Raw genomic sequence first — 18,930 nt, forward strand, 5'->3', positions numbered from 1 at the left:
TCTGAAATTTCAGTGCAAAAAATCAATAAACTTTGAAGTAGAACCCATGTATATTCACTGAATGGATAACTCGAAATATCCTATGGTTTTGAGACGTCGCTGCAGCAAAGACCGTGGAAGATGATTGAGAGCATTATAATCCAGATAATTCCAATTGAAGTTAACAAGTATAAATTCTCTATCATAAACAAATAATTTTTCTTCTGAATAAAGCCTCACTATAAGCATATAAAGAATTATTTGATCTTCACATGAGTAGTTCTGAGAAAAAATTGTATGCTTTTTCTTCAAAAATGTGTTAATAGCACATGGTGATTTCTTTAACGATAGTAATTCTTATAAAGTCTTCAATCATATTAGAGATTGTGTGGTGACAAATGATACCACAAAGATCATCTTGTCATTTAAATAAAATCGTGCCTTCGTTAAATATATTTCGCTCCGTTGACTCTCTGATCACGTGGTACCAAATCTATATCATCTGGAGCTGCTCCAGATTTTCAAAACTGAACATACCTATTGCTATAAATGTGTGCGGCAACACTGCTTGGATGGTTAGAGAGGTTATGTTCTGACTGTTCTGAGGTCTAATATAATTTGATTAATTTAAAGTCTGGATTTGGAATATTTTCTGCTTTTCTGAAGATAACTGAAAAATTTGTGAAGTCATTTCTGAATTGAAAATGTTAATGATTTCTACAATAAATCGATTGTTTTAGCTGGAGATAGTTCACAAACCCACTTTGGAAAAAAATATACATTATGAAAATCTTTTGGAATCGAACTCTTCACAGATTCTGCAGTACGAAGTATTTTTCGACCCATGTAATTTCATTGAATACGCCCCATTATTATCTAAAAATAAAATTTCGTAGGCTACCGAAAGTATTTCCAAATACCCTAGGCGAATATTCTCGGGAATTCAACCAACTGGAGCAATACATTTGGGGAATTATCTAGGTGCAATAGCTCAATGGGTAAAATTGCAGAATGAAGGGGAAAACATTATACTTAGTATAGCAGATCTTCATTCTATGACTCTGCCTCATGTAGGTAACTACTCTTCTTCAAATGATTCAAAGTTACATACCTCCCATTTGCTTTTTTATATTTTAATTAACAAATATTATCGAATAAGCAATATATATTTCTTTGTGACAAAGATATAATTGTGTAGCCACATTTTTGCACAGTCACTGTTCAAGTGTAGTTCAAATTTTAAAACGGAAACTATTTATTCACTCCTTGATTGTATTTGAAACCTTGATTAATTAAAACTACCTGATAATATTAACTTTGTAAACTTTGATTGACATTCGCAAAATTACAGAAGGGTATAGCTCCTAATATACATAAATAACACTTCACAATACCTTTGGCAAATCCCCCTCAAAAAAAAAGAGAGCAAGTATTGAGAAAGATTTGGCATTTCACCCAAAGCAGAAAAAGTCCAAGGCATCGTGTGATATCGAAAGGTCTACTTGAAATTGTTGCAAACATCTAGAGTAAACCAAATCTTCCAAATAATCTAGATGAAGCTGTGGTACAATTTATGAATAATTACATGTAATCTCGCATGATAATATATGGTATTTGTAATATCAATAACAAAAAAATATTCATTAGTTTTTTACCACTGACTATTTTATTAATTTTATATATTTTTTAAATTCAACAACTTTTACTATATTTTTTCTGACTACGAAGAGGTTAAATAATTTCTCATTGAAAATGCTTTTTGTTCATCATCGTATTAGTACTAAAATCCATTTTTAATGGCCAACTCTTAGCTAAATCAAAAAAGTTTGATTCGAACCTCACTTTTTTGAATATCTTTCAAAATTCAGTTGTACTACAGAATACAATATTTAAACCAAGTTCTGAGTTACAAGGTTCAGCTGAGCTACTTGAACTATTGTTATACAACTGGGCCTTAGACTTGGTTAAATTACTGAATCGACCCTACTTTTTACAAACTATAGTTTTGCAGGACCCTAAAAAACTAAGAACGAACATCTTGGAAATGACAGCTACTCTTTTGGGATGTGGTATCGATCCAACAAAAACAGTTTTGTTCCAACAATCAACAGTTCCTGAGCATACACAAATTAGTTGGTGTTTGGGTTGTATTTGCACAATGCCTAGGTAAGTAGTTGAATTTACAAAATTGTCTCTAGCGACAGTTTTGAGGAGATTAATTTGCAGACTATCCCATCTTCCACAATATAAAGAAAAGTCCAAAGATCTTAAAGATATTCCCTTGGGTCTGTTTATATACCCCGTGCTACAGGCAGCAGACATTCTGACTTACAAGTAAGTTCATAAATGAGTGATTAATTAGTTGAAATAATCTTGATAAGCAATGAAGTAAGACAGACATTGAATGGATATTCATTTGAAATCGGAAATGAAAAGATGAAATGGACATACTTTACAAATGAGACACGAATAAAACATTTGATTAACAAACATTAGTCTACTTAATCTTTTGGAGACGCTAACTTGGTTTGTGAAATTGTTTGTTGAGAAGACTGCAGCAGTTCTGGTGTTTGGGAACAGTGTTTGTTTTGGATTAATATTTGTTTATATTATCAATAAAACAAAATGAGTTTGCTTTCATATTATCTTTTAAATATCTGGCTACAGGCATATTTGTATCCCTTTTGATTCACGGATATTTTTTTGATGTTCAAGAGAGTAACAATAGAAAAGCCATAATAATATTAGAATAAGTTTCAAGGTGTTCTGATATTTGTTTTGAGTGTTCTGGACAAAATATGAAAAATCTCCCTGAAATGATGGAGAATTCAAGAAATGGACATGCCAGGAAAATACCAATTTCAGTCTCAAATTGAGATTTATTTCTTTGCATATAACTTCTTCTCAAAGTACTTAGATGATAAATGCACATGAGAAAAAGTTTGTACTAGTGCATATGAGTATATGCAATCATATAATAATATTTTGGGCATATGAAATCCAACTATTTTGATAATTACCAGCTATTTTGTCTTTCGTAAATAATGTTAATCATTTGAGGGTTATTATTATAATTGTTGAATAAAAAACGGAAATATTTTTTTATAAAATGGAAAAGGAAATAATATCCGGAGTTGTTGAACAATCTTTAAGGGCAACCCATGTACCAGTTGGTGAAGATCAAGTTCAGCAAATTCAACTCTCACAGGAACTCGCCAGAATGTTCAACAGTAGATTTGGCGATACTTTTCCTATTCCTCACGCCATTATAACAGGTAACCTCTCTCAAGTAGCTTTCTAAAACTCATTGAATTTTCTTGTAGGGTCGGAGTATGCAAGACTCAGAAGTCTTAGAGACCCAGCTAAGAAGATGTCCAAATCAGATCCAGATCCGAAGAGTAGGATATGTATTACAGATAAACCCGAGGATATCGTAAGAAATATCAAAAAGGCTGTCACAGATTTTACCTCACAGGTAAGTAAAAATTCTTAATATGTGTTGTTTTTATCTTGTTCCTCAATGTTTTGGCCAGCCTACCAATACTGATTAATTTTCATACTTTCTGGATAAAAACAAGTTGAAATAATCATTTCAAATATTCATTTCGAATATTGTGGAAGAGGTGAATACTGATCTGTTTCTATGTTCTTTAATAAATTTCTTTCTCGATTATTTTGAGATTTTCCATTGGTCATTTGATATTAATTTCAGAATATTTAATACCCTTTGTCAAAATTGATCTTTTCCTAGTGATTCAATTCTAATAATAGTGATGAATATAACGGAGTAGGACTGTATTTTTTAAGTTTTCATGCCATTATTTTTTCTGCAGGTGACGTTCGATCCAGAGGAGAGGCCTGGTGTATCCAATCTCATAAGTATCCATTCATTTGTTACCAATGAACCAGTCGATAAAATCTGCAGAGATGTTCAGAACTTCAATACTGGACAGTAAGTTGATAAATTCAGAACATTTTGGTCTATTCAGAGAAAATCCATATGATCACATGAAAAACCTGTTCTTTATGCAACACAAATAGCATTAGGTATTGTTAAAAACTTCACATTTATTGATAAGGAAGAAATTCATTGAAATATATTGTATACTATCTATTTAAGATGAGTAGGGTTGGCATGGGAAAATCGGAAACCTAAAAGATACAAATTTGGTTACATTAGGATAAAAAATCGTATCTGTGAGCTGATTTGAATGACATTTTGAAATTCATAAAATTGCAATCGGTTCTGCAGATATACACAAAGAAAATCATGTAAGTAGGCTCTAGAATAGACTTCATCTCTCTTGGTTTCTGATAATAGGCTCCAGTAACTCGACACTTTATATTATATTATGTTGTAAATGATTAGATAACTTGTGTCTTATAGTGTTGACTATTGAATGAATTGTTAAAATTTCAGATATAAATTAATAGTGGCAGATGCAGTGGTAGAATATTTAAGGCCAATTCAAGAAAGAATATCACATTATTTATCGGATGAGAGGCATCTACTGGAAGTTTTGAAGAACGGCCAAGAAGAAGCTAGTGAAATTTCTTCGAAACATTGGGAAGAGGTGCAGCACAAATTAGGGTTGAAATTCAAAATCAGAAAACAGGAAAAGATTAAAACACATGGTTGATTAAAAAAAAAAAATGATATCTTTAAACTCGTTTAGTTTTTTCTTGAAATTTTTATGATCTGATTAACAGAAACAATTTTTTACAGTTCTTTCTTGCATTGTTTCAACTAATTAATAGATTGGAAACCTGAGATTAGAGATACAAAATAGAGGGTTGATGTTTTTTAAATGTGAGTTGCTGCTGGCAGCATTTTCATCAGCGGCGATAGTTTATTCGCAGATTTATATCACAGTTATCCTTCTTAAGGGCCTTTAACAAATTTTGTCGCTGAAATTCATTTGACCAGTAAGAAACTGAATTCGCGAGGGAACGTTTCTCATGACGAAAACAAGTGAAGTGGCGCGCCATAGAGGAAGCTCTTCGAAACCCATTTTAAGAGGCTAATCAGCTTTCACTACCTAGTAATAGATGGCATTTTCATCGTGACGTCTGTCAATTATTTTGGTAAAGATGTGTAGAAATCCTGGTGTTTTAACAGATTCTCTTTTATTTTGTTGAAAATTGTCGAGAAATAAGAATGGCCCAACTTTGTATACATGTTGATAGATGAAGCAAGAATCGAAATATGTCGCTCGTATTTCATTACGATCTTCAATTTATGGATCAATGTAAAAATTCTTTCGCGTAATATCAATTTATTTCCAAACCTGGATAACATTGAAAATGAAGTATCAATTTGATATAGTATTTGTATATAGTCTATATACAAAGATATAGTCTTTGTATATTAACCTATATACAAAGATATAGTCTTTGTATATACAAAGATATAGTCAAGCAGTGTCAGTCAGCTCCTCTGTGAATGGGGGGCTGAAACTTATAGGATCCATTCATTACTTCTTCATCAAAAGTGTCGTAGGTCGAAAGTTTTTAACAAAATATTTGCATGGAGAAGGGGTCCAAGTGATCACACCAGAGATATTTCATGTATCTTGTGGCAAACTGCGTTCAGTCATAGATGAGTGAACATTAAAGGGGCATTCAAGGAAGGCACTTTTGATCTAAGGAAAAAAATATTGTTGACTCAGCCATTTTGTGTGGACAAAACATAGCGTTGGATATCGAAAAGGCGATGAAACAGGTCGGGTTCAAAAAATCAAAAAGTTTGAGTGAAAATATCAGACCTCCAGGCAGCACCTAATATATGATACAGAACAGTGAATTATCATTTTCCTGCTTCAACTAATGAGAAAATTGCCCTCAGCAGATGACGGTCTGTCTGCGCAAAAAACACTTCAATTTTTAATTATCCCGAGCTCAGAAACAAAGATTCTGAATGTATACTCTTCTGTGATTCCAGTACTCTCGGTAACTGGCAATGTTGCCAGCCTATTTGTTACAATAAAATCACATATTATATTTCATTTTCAAAATATTTTGATTTGAATTGAACCATAAAACTTTTATTTCATTTTAATACAAAATCGAAAATATCGAATTTTTAGAGCTGGATCATTACTTCTCTCAGTTGAATTTTTCAGAGAGAACCTCTCATTTGTCAAAACGAAGTATCATGTGCTTCTAGGTATTCTTTTTATTATTGTTGTCAATCAGGAAGTAGGTACAAGTTTGAAGTTTTTTTTCTAGTATTATGTTACATAATATTTGAATGGCTACTAGGTTTCAATTAGGAATTAATGAATAATAGATGACATTACATATATTCTGTGATTTTATGATTCATCAATTCGAATATTTCAACTTCTTTGTGGCAATTGCAACAAACATTAGCAAAAGTTTTGCGAAGTTCCGATTAGCATGGTTGCGCCTTAGTTAGGAATTTCGCACTCTTCCTCTCTCTTCCATTGACTTTGATGCGCTGCTTCATCTTCAGATCGCATTTCCATAATTCAAAATCATACTTAATTTGTATCAGCATAAAAAAGTACACTATTTTCAGTAACTGATGTACCCGTGGATACATTCTCCAGACAATCTCAACTATAGTTGTGTTTTATTGGCATCAAGAGAACATCATTCCCGCCAAAATTTGTTCGCCATTTTTGATCAAGCTGTAATCATTGTCCAAATTTTAGAAAATGATGTAACTTAAGTCTTCGTTAACACAGAAACAATACCATCCATGATACTATTTAAAAAAATATATGTTTTTCCGTTATCCAGCTGTCACCTCCCTGCGAACGACAATTCTCAAAAGCCGAAACTTGTGCGAGCTAAGGACTAACGAGGTCTTATTTTTAACGTATGTTTTCTAGCACAGGTTGGACAATAGGAAGTAAAAATCGATCTTTCGGCCTTGCGGTTCGAACCACCGGTTCACACAGCGGTCGATTGAGTGAGTGGAACAAACCACCCACGTCAACCCACCGGGCTACCGTCCACATAACTACAAACACACATTCTTTGCAAAATTCGTATCCGAAAAAAAAATCGTACAGATGATGTGAATCGTTGATTTTAGTCTGATGATTCGGATGTGAGAATTCAGCCAACCTCACTCCGCTAAACCGAAAATATGACATTTTGGCATTTTTATCCAGGAAAGAAGGCACCATCCTCACTTTTGTTACTTAGGGATGTTCTCTTGAAAACAAATTTCAGCAAAGATAATTTCAGTTGTGAATTCACCATAGTATCATATATGGTTTATTGCTGTAATAAGTTTATTAAACTTAGTTTTGTTCCTGATTTTTGTAAATGATAAATGAAACTTAAAATCAGGAAAAATATATATTTTTCTTCAGTATATTTTGACAGCCAACAATTACTTCATTGCTATATTAAGCCAAATTTACCTCACTTGTTAGAATTAGTTGTGCCTGCACGATTTTATTACATTTGAATTAGCTATAAATAATGTTTGAAGATTAAATAAGATAAAGGAAGTCCACACAGCTTAAGACAGCAATTCAGTATATAAATTCATTCACAAGATTAAGGGTGGTTCTTATTTCTATCAGTAGAATTAAACTAATAACTAAAAATTATAATAGTTAATCGAGAAATCCTAACATAAAAATAAATAACAGGTTAATGTTCATGAACATAACTGGTTTCAAAATATTCTACAGAAAAAGAAATAACATCCTTTCCACCTATTTTGACGGTAAAAAAGATGTGTGAATTTGAAACTGAATCACAATAACTAATGTACAAAGGAAGCTTCAAAAAAAAACTTATAATGAAAATATGAGCTTCATCACAAGTTATAGTTAAATATCAGGATTCATTTATGACAAATTGTATATAGTTACGAGTTTCCGATGTGAACTTCAAATTTTTCTTAAATAAACAAGCAATGAATGCTTATTAAAAAGTGAATATCAATAATTTGTGGTTTCTTGATAAAATAAATATTGAATTCATTGTAAAATGTTCATTTAGGATAATCGATTATTCAGAAAATAAAATTGTCTGCCTTCTTGCAAAAAGTATGACCAGCAAAAAAATGCAAATTTACCAACATCAAAAACAATTATTTGACTATTTATAACAATTATAAATGAATGCACCTTATCTGGGTGTTTTCGAGTCCAATTCAATATGAATCAATACAAAAATCAGTAACCTGTCCATCTAGTTTCAATAACTCTTTGGCTCCCACATCTTACATAACTTTATACATTTTTACATGTCCATTTTACTGGGGCTTTGTGGGCCCAAGTTTCCAACTAAATATCTACATAAAATTTCAGAATCGACCAATTTCACATAGCCACATTCAACAGCCTTACTGAATTCCTGGTTCTCTAAGAAAACTTGCGGAAATGTTCTGAGTTCATTCACAGCAACAACGATGTTGCTTTTGCTGAACTCCATCATATATTTTACAATATTGAAATTAAATTCATTGACTACTAAGACTGGTTTTATAAAAGCCATTTCACGCTTGAACTTGTCTTCAGTATCAATTAGTTTTGACATGAATATATCAATAACATGTTGAATATAATTTGAATTCGACCTCCTAGGTGACAGTTTTTTTCCTTTTCGCATTGATTTATTACTATTATCTGTATTTTGTGGGTTAATCATTTGATCAATATAGTCCTCTCTTGTCATTTTAACATAACAAGGCTTTATTAAGTTTTTATAATCTTTTGAGGAAACACAACTCAACATTTTTGTTAACTGAAGTTTTTTTTTCTTCTGTCTATATCTGAAGTTTCTCTCCATTCTAGCAATCTTTTTCAACTGACTTGCATTAGACTCGGAGGATTCTGTATGGCCTTTGTTCAATATTACAATTTTACGAGTCATCAACAAATCATCATATTCAGTTAAATGAGTGATAAGAGTATTTGGAGGTAATCTAACATTTTCAATGTTGTGTGGTCCAACAGATCCCATTTCTGCAATTTTTCTATAATCTGACGAGTGGCCAACTATTTCACTGATCTTTACAGGTTTGAAAAGATGACTTTCATCTACTCTCTCTTTCAATTTTTCAAAAGAGTCCATCATTCTTTTCACTTCTGCTTCTTTTTTGGCAACAACTGAATCTAAAATCCTCCGGCATCTTCTTGATTTACGAAGCTCTGTTGTAGAAAATCCTAACTTATCTGTATTCAAGAAAAAATCCTGATCTCTTTGCTTAATTCTTGTGTATGACCAACAGAACTTAGGATCTGAGAGAAGTGTCCATTTGTTCGTAGGTAATATACAAGAACCTTTGGGTTTCACACGACTAATGTTAGGTGGATGTCTGCTGAAATTTTTTTGATGACTGACAGAATCTGATGAGACCTTATTCATAATATCATCAAAATTCAAAGAAAATGGTTCTAGCTGGGAAGAGTTAGGCGTAACAAGATTTTTTGATTTAGGATCAATTCTGATAACTAAAGGGCCAACTTCCGGTATGTTTATCAATACAGGACCACCTAACTGGTTTGTAGTTGGCATTACATTATGAGGTATGACTATTTTATACAGTTTATTATTTTTTTTTATAACAACTAATTTTCCCGGCTGTTTGGAAGATGCTGCAGATCTATTTTCACCTGGCATTGCAGCTGTAGTATTCTGGCACTTGAAATTCTCAGTTTCACTCTGAACAATTGGTACGTCCTCATCATCTGAATCAATAATGATACTAGAACCATTAATAGCAGGCTTAACAAGAGTAGATGAAATTAAAGTTACCCCTTTCTTTGGAGGCGATTTTTGGGATATACTACTTTGTCTCCTAATTTTTGTCAACTTAGGAACAGTTGGTAAGTAATCAGTTGGTGGTTTTCCTACAGGGGTGAGTCTTGGGATGGGTGTTAGAGGTGGTGGTGAATATGCAGACACCCTGTGGTAGAAACTATCACCAGTAAACAATTCAGAGCACCCTGATAAAGATGGTTCCACGTTATCGACCTCAGAATTTTCTATGGTGCCTCTACTATCCTCATCTTCGGTAAGATCAACAGAATTGATGTCTTCACTATAATCCATTTGTATTCTGAAAAATTAAAATTGAAAAGTTGTTACAGTTTGATCATTATCAACATCTTACCTTTATGAAAGTTACCTTAGGAAATTGTGATCATACAGTTTCAAAAAATAGAACTATTCCAACTAAATAAGAATCGCCATAAACGCTTTAAAAAAAATAAATATTAATTTGCAGTTCCCACTGACAAGTAAAAATTAACTTTGATTCATCAATTTTGACGAGGTAAATAGTAAACATACAATACACACTTATTATAACAGTGTTGCCAACCCAAGGACATTTTCATACGAATAGTCATTCCAAAATGTGTTCTTAAATTTCTTTACTTTTGCTTTCATTTTCTAATTTTAGATATTCTGGAAATAGGAAATAAAACTTTCAGAAATCAGGAATGATCAATAAATAGTATTTCTTATATAGCCTGTCGATAAACTTTTGATTACCAAACCCAATTGAAAGAGAAACTCGTATTTCTACATTGATCAAATAAGTATTTTGAAGTTCTTGAATCCTGTGATATATATTTTCTCATGGAGAAAATCTTGGGTGCCTATTTCTTTCTCAAATAATATAACTCAAGCGAGAATTCGATTAAAATACGTTTCGTTGCTGGTCATGATCATTTTCAATTTGATTTTTTTATTCAGAAATCATTATCTGAAAGGAATTTTTTTTATTTGATATTCATGAAACAAGAAAAAGGAGGTTAATGTGAACATAACTGAGCAGATCTTCGAGAATTGTAGTATTAGTGCGTATTTGTTTTGTTTGTATGCGTGTTCTGTTGAACAGACCAGATGTATTATCTTTCGTATGGTGGTAGCTATCATTAACTAGTATGTCTGGTGAATTATGGAAAATAAATGTATGTTTTATTTTGTATTCTACTCTCTTCAGAATAAGAAGGAAAGACTGATATTTTCTTTATTCATATTTTATTACTCATTACCTGTAACGTATTCCATCAGGGTCAGAATGAAAATGTGATAATTGGTATCTGGCCTTGGATAGTTGCCTTTAGTAGGGTAACCAACCATGTAAAACGAAATGCCTCCAGTTTTGTCAAGTGAAATACGGTGGCAGTAAGAACGTAGGTACTTGTTTTTTAATATATCTTTATAAATATTGTTAGAAAAGAAATGAAACGAAATTGGCGAATTTCAGTTCTTTCCGAGTATCTCCGGAACAAATCGGAATTATGTAAATTTTAAAAGGTCAGTTGAAATGAAATTTTTTTTCTAATTCAACCGACTTTGAATCTCTCACAGTTTCCGATTTGTTTCATTCATAGTTGAAATTTATGAATATAAGTTACTGCTGAAGTAACTGCTATAGTGGAAGAACATTTTAGCAGTTACTTGCATAGCTGCGAAAATAGAATTTCGCCTTTCACTATAACTTTTTATATGTAGTTAGAACTTAATACTGTGATTTTTTTGTGGTTACAGTAATAAAGACGTTTATTATTATTATTATTTACTTTTTTCTTTATTACACTTGAGGGCAGATTCTCTGTTGATCTATATTCATATATTTAATTTTTCAGATGGTGGAAGGTTTGAAACACAGAAAACATCATACAATCGTTAGTGTTCTGTGTGATTCAATATAAACACAATAATGTCACAATTTTTGGGTTGAAGTAAAATACTTAGAGCATTTCAAAGTTTAATTGTCATTTCAGTTTTTCCAGGTATCTCGTCGATATTTGAGGTCAAAAGAATATTTCAATTCAACATGAATGCATAAATATTCCATAAATTAAGAAACAAAACACAAAGTCAACTCAGTTGGAAGGAGAGGAAACATCTTGAATTAAATTTTCTTTCAAGGTACCTAAGGGAATTTTATATGAACGTTTTATATTATACTGATTTTGTTTGATACTGATGTCCTCATTCTGATTACCAAAGTTGTCAATTTTTGGTTCTAAAGGAAAATTCTTGATAGGATCAATAACAACATTCCGAAACGTCGTTCTTTCAAAATTTCTTATGTTTTCTTTTTTTTGTTCTATTTTTGGTTGGACTTCTTTCTTCAGAACATCATGTTCCAAAAAACTTTGTCTATTTTTGTCTCCGGGAGCGATATGTTGGGTTTGACTGTCGATCATGAAAAGTCTTTCCATAAATCCCCTCTTCGGCAAATATTTTTGTACCACAACGGCTCTTTGATGGTTCATCGCCTCTCTTTTGCTCCTCAAAATCTTAGTGAGTGAAAAGAAAAGGAATAGGAGCCATGCAAATGTAATTGTGATAGATATCACAATTATTACACAAATGAACTGCCACAAAATGTGGAATTTTCTTGCAGAAACCCCAAAATTTTCCTTATGGGCTAAAAGGGGACATGCCAAGATTCCCAAAAATGAACAGACTAAATGGGAAGCCGTTAGGTTGCAGTAATCTTCCAGGGCAGTATTATGTATTAGTATAGAGAAGAAGAAAAAGAAAAACGAAGATACCGCAGCTATTGCGAGACATTCGAAGGGGCTAAATATATCCACTCCTGCAGCCACCGAGATTATTCCAGCAATACCACCCTGGATGCATCTGAGTATTATCCAGTAGCTGAAGATTTTTCTGAAGATGAGCAGGTGCAGCACGCTGATTATCAAGATTCCTGTAATTGAATAGACGATTTTTATATTTTAATAACATTCAAAAATGTCAGTGGTTATTTATAATCATTGATACATCCAAAATAAGCACCGCTACCAAATACCAGAACTGTAATAGTCTTTTTGATTCGCTTTTAATCAATAACCAAGTTGGCGTCTTCGGGAAATGGAGTAGACTGATCTCATTCTAGATAAGAAGATAGTGCTTCATGTGGGTTTTTGGAAAAAATGCGGTTTGAAAAATGCATTTTTTTCGATGCGGTTGAAGTGTTCAAAATGATCGTTTCAACGCATTATATTTTCATGAAATTTTTATGCGAGTTTTCGTGACAGAAATGAACGCTTTACCGTATTATATTTTTGTGAAATGTTTGATGAGCTTTTCAAACGCGCATCGAGAGATCATGAATTACAAATGACAGGCTGTCTATTCGTCCTCTCCTGATGATGCCAACTTGGTTAGTAAAACACTATAAATGACAAATGATGCTACGCTTCGAATGATCCACACTGTATACTTTCCTTGGTTCAGTTCTCAAACCGATAATTTTTTTATTTTAATTCCCATGAAATTTCCAGCCGCCGATGGTCACTGTGACCACGTGACTAGTGAGCTTAGATAGGTGGTCTGTCTCGTTGAAGTGAAAACAATTTTGCGCTTTTACGAAAGCGATACACGAAAACTTTTTGAAATCACTTCTTACCCCTCCTCTTTCCGCGTGTTTTCTTTGACCCCCTCGCATTTTTCACCTAACATTTGACAAATAACACGCATTCAAACACGAAAACGAAAAACGAATAAACGCACGGAAAACGGTCGAAACGCATGTAAAACAACGTATTTTGAAATGTCATTGCTGAATACTCTGCTTCCTCATTGCCACCCATTTTCTAACGTTAACTCTACAACAGGTTACTCTCTGACAATTTTGAATTGGTTAAATTGTCATGCTTTTTCTCAAATTATGTATTTTTCCACACCTTGTACACACATTAAGGCAATGTTTTTTAATTTTACGTTAGCAGCGCTATGTTTTTTTCTTTAACGCTGCACACACCCCGTATATTCCACTCAATGCCCGCCCCTATTTTTTTATTCAACGCTGCACACACCCTGTGTACTCCACTCGATGCCCGCCGCCATATTTTTTCTTTAGTCTGATTTTTCAGTCATCATTATTATCATACCATTATTTTAATAACGTTATTATCTTCCAATTGAATCTTTCCGATACTCATCTATCCTCGACTACGTCGCACATATATCTTTCCAAAATAACAAAATAAAAAATTAATAATCGAAAGTATGTAGCCCGCGAAATTTGAACAGTCACCATATTTTTTCAACAGACCTCGTATACTTAATTATTCATAAAAGAGTAAGTACTCTGGAGTAAACGTTCGAAGGTATTGAAGTATAAACATTTCAAAATTTTTCTTTGGACACTTTGAACTTCTTTTGTGTGTCATATCACCATATCAAAATCTAATATTATAGCTTAGATAACACACTAGCATAGAAAAAAAAATGAAGACTTACCCACAGCTAGAGCAACAATATTGTTTATAACGATCATTCCGGTGTAGTTGAAAGGTACTCTCAATGACAAGTACGATGGGGTGGGTAAACTAAATGCAATGTAACCAAAAATAATGAAAACATAGCCGACGATCGTGTTTCCGGAATGTTCTCGTCCCAAAGAATGTTCATCGATATCTTTCAGTTTAATTAATCTCCTGCCCAGAAACAAAGCTCCTGCAAAAAGAGAGGGAGTCACTATACACTGTGTCCAAGATAAGTATGGAAAAATCGAAAACAATAGTAAATAGTGTCGTAAATCATGCCATAAAGAAAATAACGTCGGCCGCTACTGGTAGCCAAAAACCAATCGTGACGTAGCTAAGAGCGCGCGAATGTACGATGTTTCTTGTCGCTCTAGAAGCAGCGAGAATAATGCTACCGATTTCGATGGAACTTTGGCGAAATTTCTACTGCATTCGATAACGATATATAAACACTAGCCGCGAGCATATCGACACAGTCAAGTAGAAGTTACAGTGCGGTACGCGAAGTGATCCAGTAAGGCGATAGAAATTCAAATAATAGTTGAAGTGTTTGTTGTATTTAAAGTAAAATGAAGCTAAGTTTGATTATTTAATATAGTCGTAGTCAATTATTGGTCAACCCACGGGGAAAAACGTAGTAATAGTAAAAACCCAGGCTCATGCTACGATTTTGGGTTGATTTCATTAAATTCGTCAGCATTTTATTGATTATTCTGTGAAAACATTACAAAATTATTTTTTGTGGAATCTAATGGTACTAATTTATGTGCGAAAGCATTTAAAATAAAAATATACTGTTACGTTTTTCCCGTGGGTTTACCAATATAATTGACTACACTGTACAATTGAACTTAAATTTATTCCACTACTACACTGACAATACAACCAAAGACTTTAACTGAAACTTCAAGCCAATATTCAAATGTCCACCGCCTCATCAGATCACTTCGTACCGCCCTGTCAACTAGACTTCTTTAGTACGCGTGTGGGTAGTATTTATATATGGTAATCGAAGTGTCTCGAAGCCGAGAGGAAAGTCGCTAGAGATCTATCGAAGCAACGCGACATCTATAGAACAATAGCGAAGCGCAAGTCGGGTTGGGGGATTTGTTAAAGAAAGGGTCTACTGTTAAAAAACGGTCGATACGTTTTCCATTAGCCAGAAATCTCCCTTCCTCACGACAACTCTCAGAAACCAAAACTCGTGCGAGCTAAGAATTAACGAGGTCTTACCGTTTTACGTGTAATTTCTAGCATTATACAGTATCCCCACATCCACTCAAAAAATCTCAGAAGTGAGGATTCTAAGGGTATTCAAAAGTACATCGCCTGGAATGTTACGAAATGGGTTGAGAGAACAATTCATCGGACTGTGGAATGTGTTTTGAACAAGGAAGAATGCTATTTAAAAATTTATTCCAGTGAAATGTTCGTTAAATAGGGATATTATTCTTTAATATAATTTAAGTGCATCGCAGAAATTATTACTTAATTTTGTTAAATTTGTTGACTCATTCAAAAATGAATTAGTATTGTTAGATTCATCAAAAAACCGTATCTGTGACCGTATTTCGGAAAGTTCTTCTTCTTTTCTTTTTGTATGGTCTTTGCTTCCCTTGGTGCAATAGACCAGTACGGAAAGTGTTTATTGAATAATGGTTGTCATTTGAAAAATAATCCCTAGTTGAACATGACAATTCGATTTTACCAAGTTTCTAATATAATAGTCACATTTCGTACCTATCAATCCAATTATACTGCTAGACAAATGAACAACCAAATCGCCAGCGTGATCTTTCAACGAAACCCTTTTTCCCAACAGGACCCACTTATTCATCCATCCGTTTTCGTTCCAGATCCAGTGCAGAAGTAAAGGTTCGTAGAAAGCACAATATAAAAAAGTTGTTATGATAGAAGCCATCAGGTGGATTCGTCCTACCAGAAAACTTGATATTTGCGCGGTTCCAATCAAGCAAGCTGAAATACCTGGAAAATAGTTTTGAATGACTGATGGAAAAATCCATTTTGAAACCAACGATTACAAAAAGTTTTTGTCCAGTGTAAATTGCATGTAAAATTACAGGTTTCTGCTATGAAACTTTGAATTATTATTACATTAATATAATATGTAATGACCACAGAAAAATAGATTTTTTCGATTGCTCACTGAAAATATAAAAATACATCAAGTTTCATTGAAGTACTCACCAACACCGGCCTCATCCAAACTATTCGAAAAACTGCTTGAATAACCTATCCATCCCTTAAGGCTCAGTCTTCCGAATGAAAAAACAAATCCAATCAGAATATATGACAGAATAACATTGGCTATTTCAAAGAAGTTGTAGAATATTATTCTGTAGACATTTTCCACTGGTATACTTCCTAGTTGTATAAGTATAAATCCTATTCGCGATATAAGTACTGAAAAATTTCGATGAATTCTTTACTGAATTTTTTTGTTATTTACATTTTGAAATTAACGCATTTGAAACGAATGTAGATGAGCAGCAAATATAATTCCTGTCAAAGGCAACGTTAAATTATTTCCAGCAATTTCACAATGCATCTACATCATTTTCGAACGTTCCAAAAAATAATATGAAATAAAATTAAAAATAACTATTGTAGAGTCAACAATTTTGTCTCAATAATTATTCCTACTAGTTATTTACGATTCGAGGTTCAATGAAACACCTCCAAATATGTATTTTTGATCATACGATGGGTATGAATGAATTATACTCACCAAAAATAATCCTAAGAAAAGTAGTTGTAAACCCATTATCAAAAAATTGAGGATCAGCGGCTCTGCTAAATTGTACGTTAAAAATATCATAGTAATTATATTCGTGAGCATTGTTGTAATCAGGAGAAATAATTTCATGGCTGGAATTCATGTGTGACTTTGACATTTATTTGACAAGTTTTTTTATTAGAAACTCACTACGACGAAGAGATGTGAGCTTGCATATCTCGTGAACGTTCATAAGCCTTTTCATCATGTGATAACCGCGTTGCCATGTTGAAAGAGCGGTAACTTTGAAGTTTCGTAGGGAAAGTCTGGGAGAGTTGAACCCCCTTAAGTACTTTTTAGGTCGCATAACATTGTTAATGAAGTCTGTATTTTAATAGCTCAAAAATGTATACAAAGCATAAGTATGCAGGTACCATTTTGAACAATAAACGTTTTCGCTAATCAAATAATTTCAGTTATATTTACCTTGATTTGAAAACAAATCTCCCCAACGCAAGAGTAGACCAAATTGATAGGAAGATCTAACCATATCTATTTGTATAACATAAATAGTGAAAATAGTTATAATAATCAAACGTTAACGATGCTTATTTATTATCAATTATCATTTAATTCAAGTACTATGGAAACAGTTTTCAGGGAACTTTCTAAATAAAAATCATCAACAAAAAACAGATGACATATTAGAAAACGTTTCTATCTAAACCGAAGGGGTCAATAATATTCTAATGGCACATATTGAATCACAGTCAGTTTCATTAGTTTCAATCATCATCAATTTTCAATCATGAATTAACATTTATCATCTTGATCGGTCAATTCAACACATATCTGGTGAGCATATCTCTGACATGAAATACAGTTTGAAAATATGTTTATGTTTAAAATGTTTTTTCGTTAACCAGCTGTCGTACCCCTACGAACGACAACCCTCAGAAGTCGAAACCTTGTGCGAGCTAAGGACTAACGAGGTCTTACCTTTTAACGTGTGATTCCTAACACAACTTGAACGATAACGAGTGAAAATCGATCGTTCAGCCTGAACGATAACGAGTGAAAATCGATCGTTCAGCCTACGGCTTGGACCACCGACTCACACAGTGGTCGATTGAATTTAATGAGTGACCTTATGCTTGACATTTGTTCTCTTTGGCGTACGAAACAATACCAACGATTATCTATATCTACACCTTCTTCCAAATAATCATCATCAGGGTCATCAGCATATGGAATGACATTTATGTTTTATGATTCGGTTTCTATGGTTTGTTTTTCTTTAATAGGTGTGGTTGGCTCAGGCCATGAATTTTTTCGGAAATTTTGGGCATGGAGCGTGTGGCAGCGAAGTTTATTCCAAAATTGTTGAATTATGACCAAAAAAACCGTGGCATGAGATTTGCCCAGAATTGTTGAATGACTTCAACGGCAATCCAGATTTGCTTGAAAGATTAACTGGTGACGTCCCAATGGAAGAGCCCAGGAGAGCCAAGACCAAAAAAAGCACGGTAAGTTCAACCAAATGTCAAGGTTTTCCTCACTGTTTTCTTCGATTACCGTGGCTTAGTACATAAGGAGGTTTTGTCAATAAGGAGTATCATATTGAATTTATGCGCCGCTTGCGAGAAGCAATACGAAGAAAACGTCCGGTATATTATGCACCTGCTCACTTGTTCTCGATTTTTTTACCGCAAGAACACTGTAATCATGCCTCAGCTACTTCATTCATAAGATTTGTCCCCCTACTGCGACTTTTTCCTGTTTCCAAGATTGAAGGGACACAGGAAAGGACAGCGTTTTGCGACGATTGAGGAGATAAAAACCGAATCTCTGAGAGCTCGAAGACAAACCAAAAACTGCATTTTTAGTACTGCTTCGAAGATTGGAAAAACGCTGGCACAAGTGTATATCTGAGGGGACTACTTTGACGTGGAGAACATAGAAATTGAATAAATATTTGGTAAA

The 18,930-nt window shown here is 33.4% G+C and overlaps 2 protein-coding genes and 2 long non-coding RNA genes across 5 annotated transcripts; 2 read left to right on the forward strand and 2 right to left on the reverse strand.

The window, feature by feature from the left end:
- The first annotated feature begins 558 nt into the window (after nucleotides 1-558).
- Nucleotides 559-4,646, forward strand: TrpRS-m (Tryptophanyl-tRNA synthetase, mitochondrial). Of its 2 annotated transcripts, none has more exons than XM_074184325.1 (8): nucleotides 559-825; nucleotides 876-1,053; nucleotides 1,983-2,145; nucleotides 2,206-2,313; nucleotides 3,133-3,254; nucleotides 3,303-3,454; nucleotides 3,813-3,931; nucleotides 4,400-4,646. In XM_074184325.1, exons 1-8 carry the CDS (start codon nucleotides 763-765, stop codon nucleotides 4,617-4,619), a joined length of 1,125 nt encoding a protein of 374 aa, XP_074040426.1. In that variant the 5' UTR covers nucleotides 559-762; the 3' UTR covers nucleotides 4,620-4,646. The 2 variants fall into 2 exon arrangements, with proteins under 2 accessions (XP_074040426.1, XP_074040427.1); XM_074184326.1 differs by having other exon boundaries at nucleotides 876-1,049; nucleotides 1,991-2,145.
- A 2,666-nt stretch (nucleotides 4,647-7,312) lies between these two features.
- On the reverse strand, nucleotides 7,313-10,282 carry LOC111510715 (uncharacterized). The gene is made up of 2 exons (XR_012467821.1): nucleotides 10,085-10,282; nucleotides 7,313-10,030 (listed from the first exon to the last, which is right to left on the reverse strand). It is a non-coding gene; the product is annotated as an uncharacterized lncRNA (long non-coding RNA).
- Nucleotides 10,283-10,652: 370 nt separating this feature from the next.
- LOC141486412 (uncharacterized) lies at nucleotides 10,653-16,405 on the forward strand. Its single transcript, XR_012467822.1, has 2 exons — nucleotides 10,653-10,889; nucleotides 16,067-16,405. It is a non-coding gene; the product is annotated as an uncharacterized lncRNA (long non-coding RNA).
- Nucleotides 11,680-17,189, reverse strand: LOC111510713 (ammonium transporter 2). The gene is made up of 5 exons (XM_023166652.2): nucleotides 16,960-17,189; nucleotides 16,419-16,634; nucleotides 15,951-16,196; nucleotides 14,185-14,400; nucleotides 11,680-12,646 (listed from the first exon to the last, which is right to left on the reverse strand). Exons 1-5 carry the CDS (start codon nucleotides 17,123-17,125, stop codon nucleotides 11,811-11,813), a joined length of 1,680 nt encoding a protein of 559 aa, XP_023022420.1. The 5' UTR covers nucleotides 17,126-17,189; the 3' UTR covers nucleotides 11,680-11,810.
- Nucleotides 17,190-18,930: the final 1,741 nt, after the last annotated feature.

Source organism: Leptinotarsa decemlineata, unplaced genomic scaffold, assembly GCF_025532065.1.
Source record: "Leptinotarsa decemlineata unplaced genomic scaffold, Ldec_3_MD MMD2_tig00026354_RagTag_RagTag, whole genome shotgun sequence".
NCBI classification, from domain to species: Eukaryota; Metazoa; Arthropoda; class Insecta; order Coleoptera; family Chrysomelidae; genus Leptinotarsa; species Leptinotarsa decemlineata.

Excerpts from the sequence above, each read along its gene's own strand:
- LOC111510713 (XM_023166652.2), bottom strand. The coding sequence starts at position 17,125 with ATGTCAAAGTCACACATGAATTCCAGCCATGAAATTATTTCTCCTGAT. Across the intron at positions 14,401-15,950 it reads CAGTATAATTGGATTGATAG|GAGCTTTGTTTCTGGGCAGG; the intron begins GTACGAAATGTG and ends CTCTTTTTGCAG. Across the intron at positions 12,647-14,184 it reads TATTGTTGCTCTAGCTGTGG|GAATCTTGATAATCAGCGTG; the intron begins GTAAGTCTTCAT and ends ATTCAATTACAG.
- TrpRS-m (XM_074184325.1), top strand. The coding sequence starts at position 763 with ATGAAAATCTTTTGGAATCGAACTCTTCACAGATTCTGCAGTACGAAG. Across the intron at positions 826-875 it reads CGAAGTATTTTTCGACCCAT|GCTACCGAAAGTATTTCCAA; the intron begins GTAATTTCATTG and ends AAAATTTCGTAG. Across the intron at positions 3,455-3,812 it reads TCACAGATTTTACCTCACAG|GTGACGTTCGATCCAGAGGA; the intron begins GTAAGTAAAAAT and ends TTTTTTCTGCAG.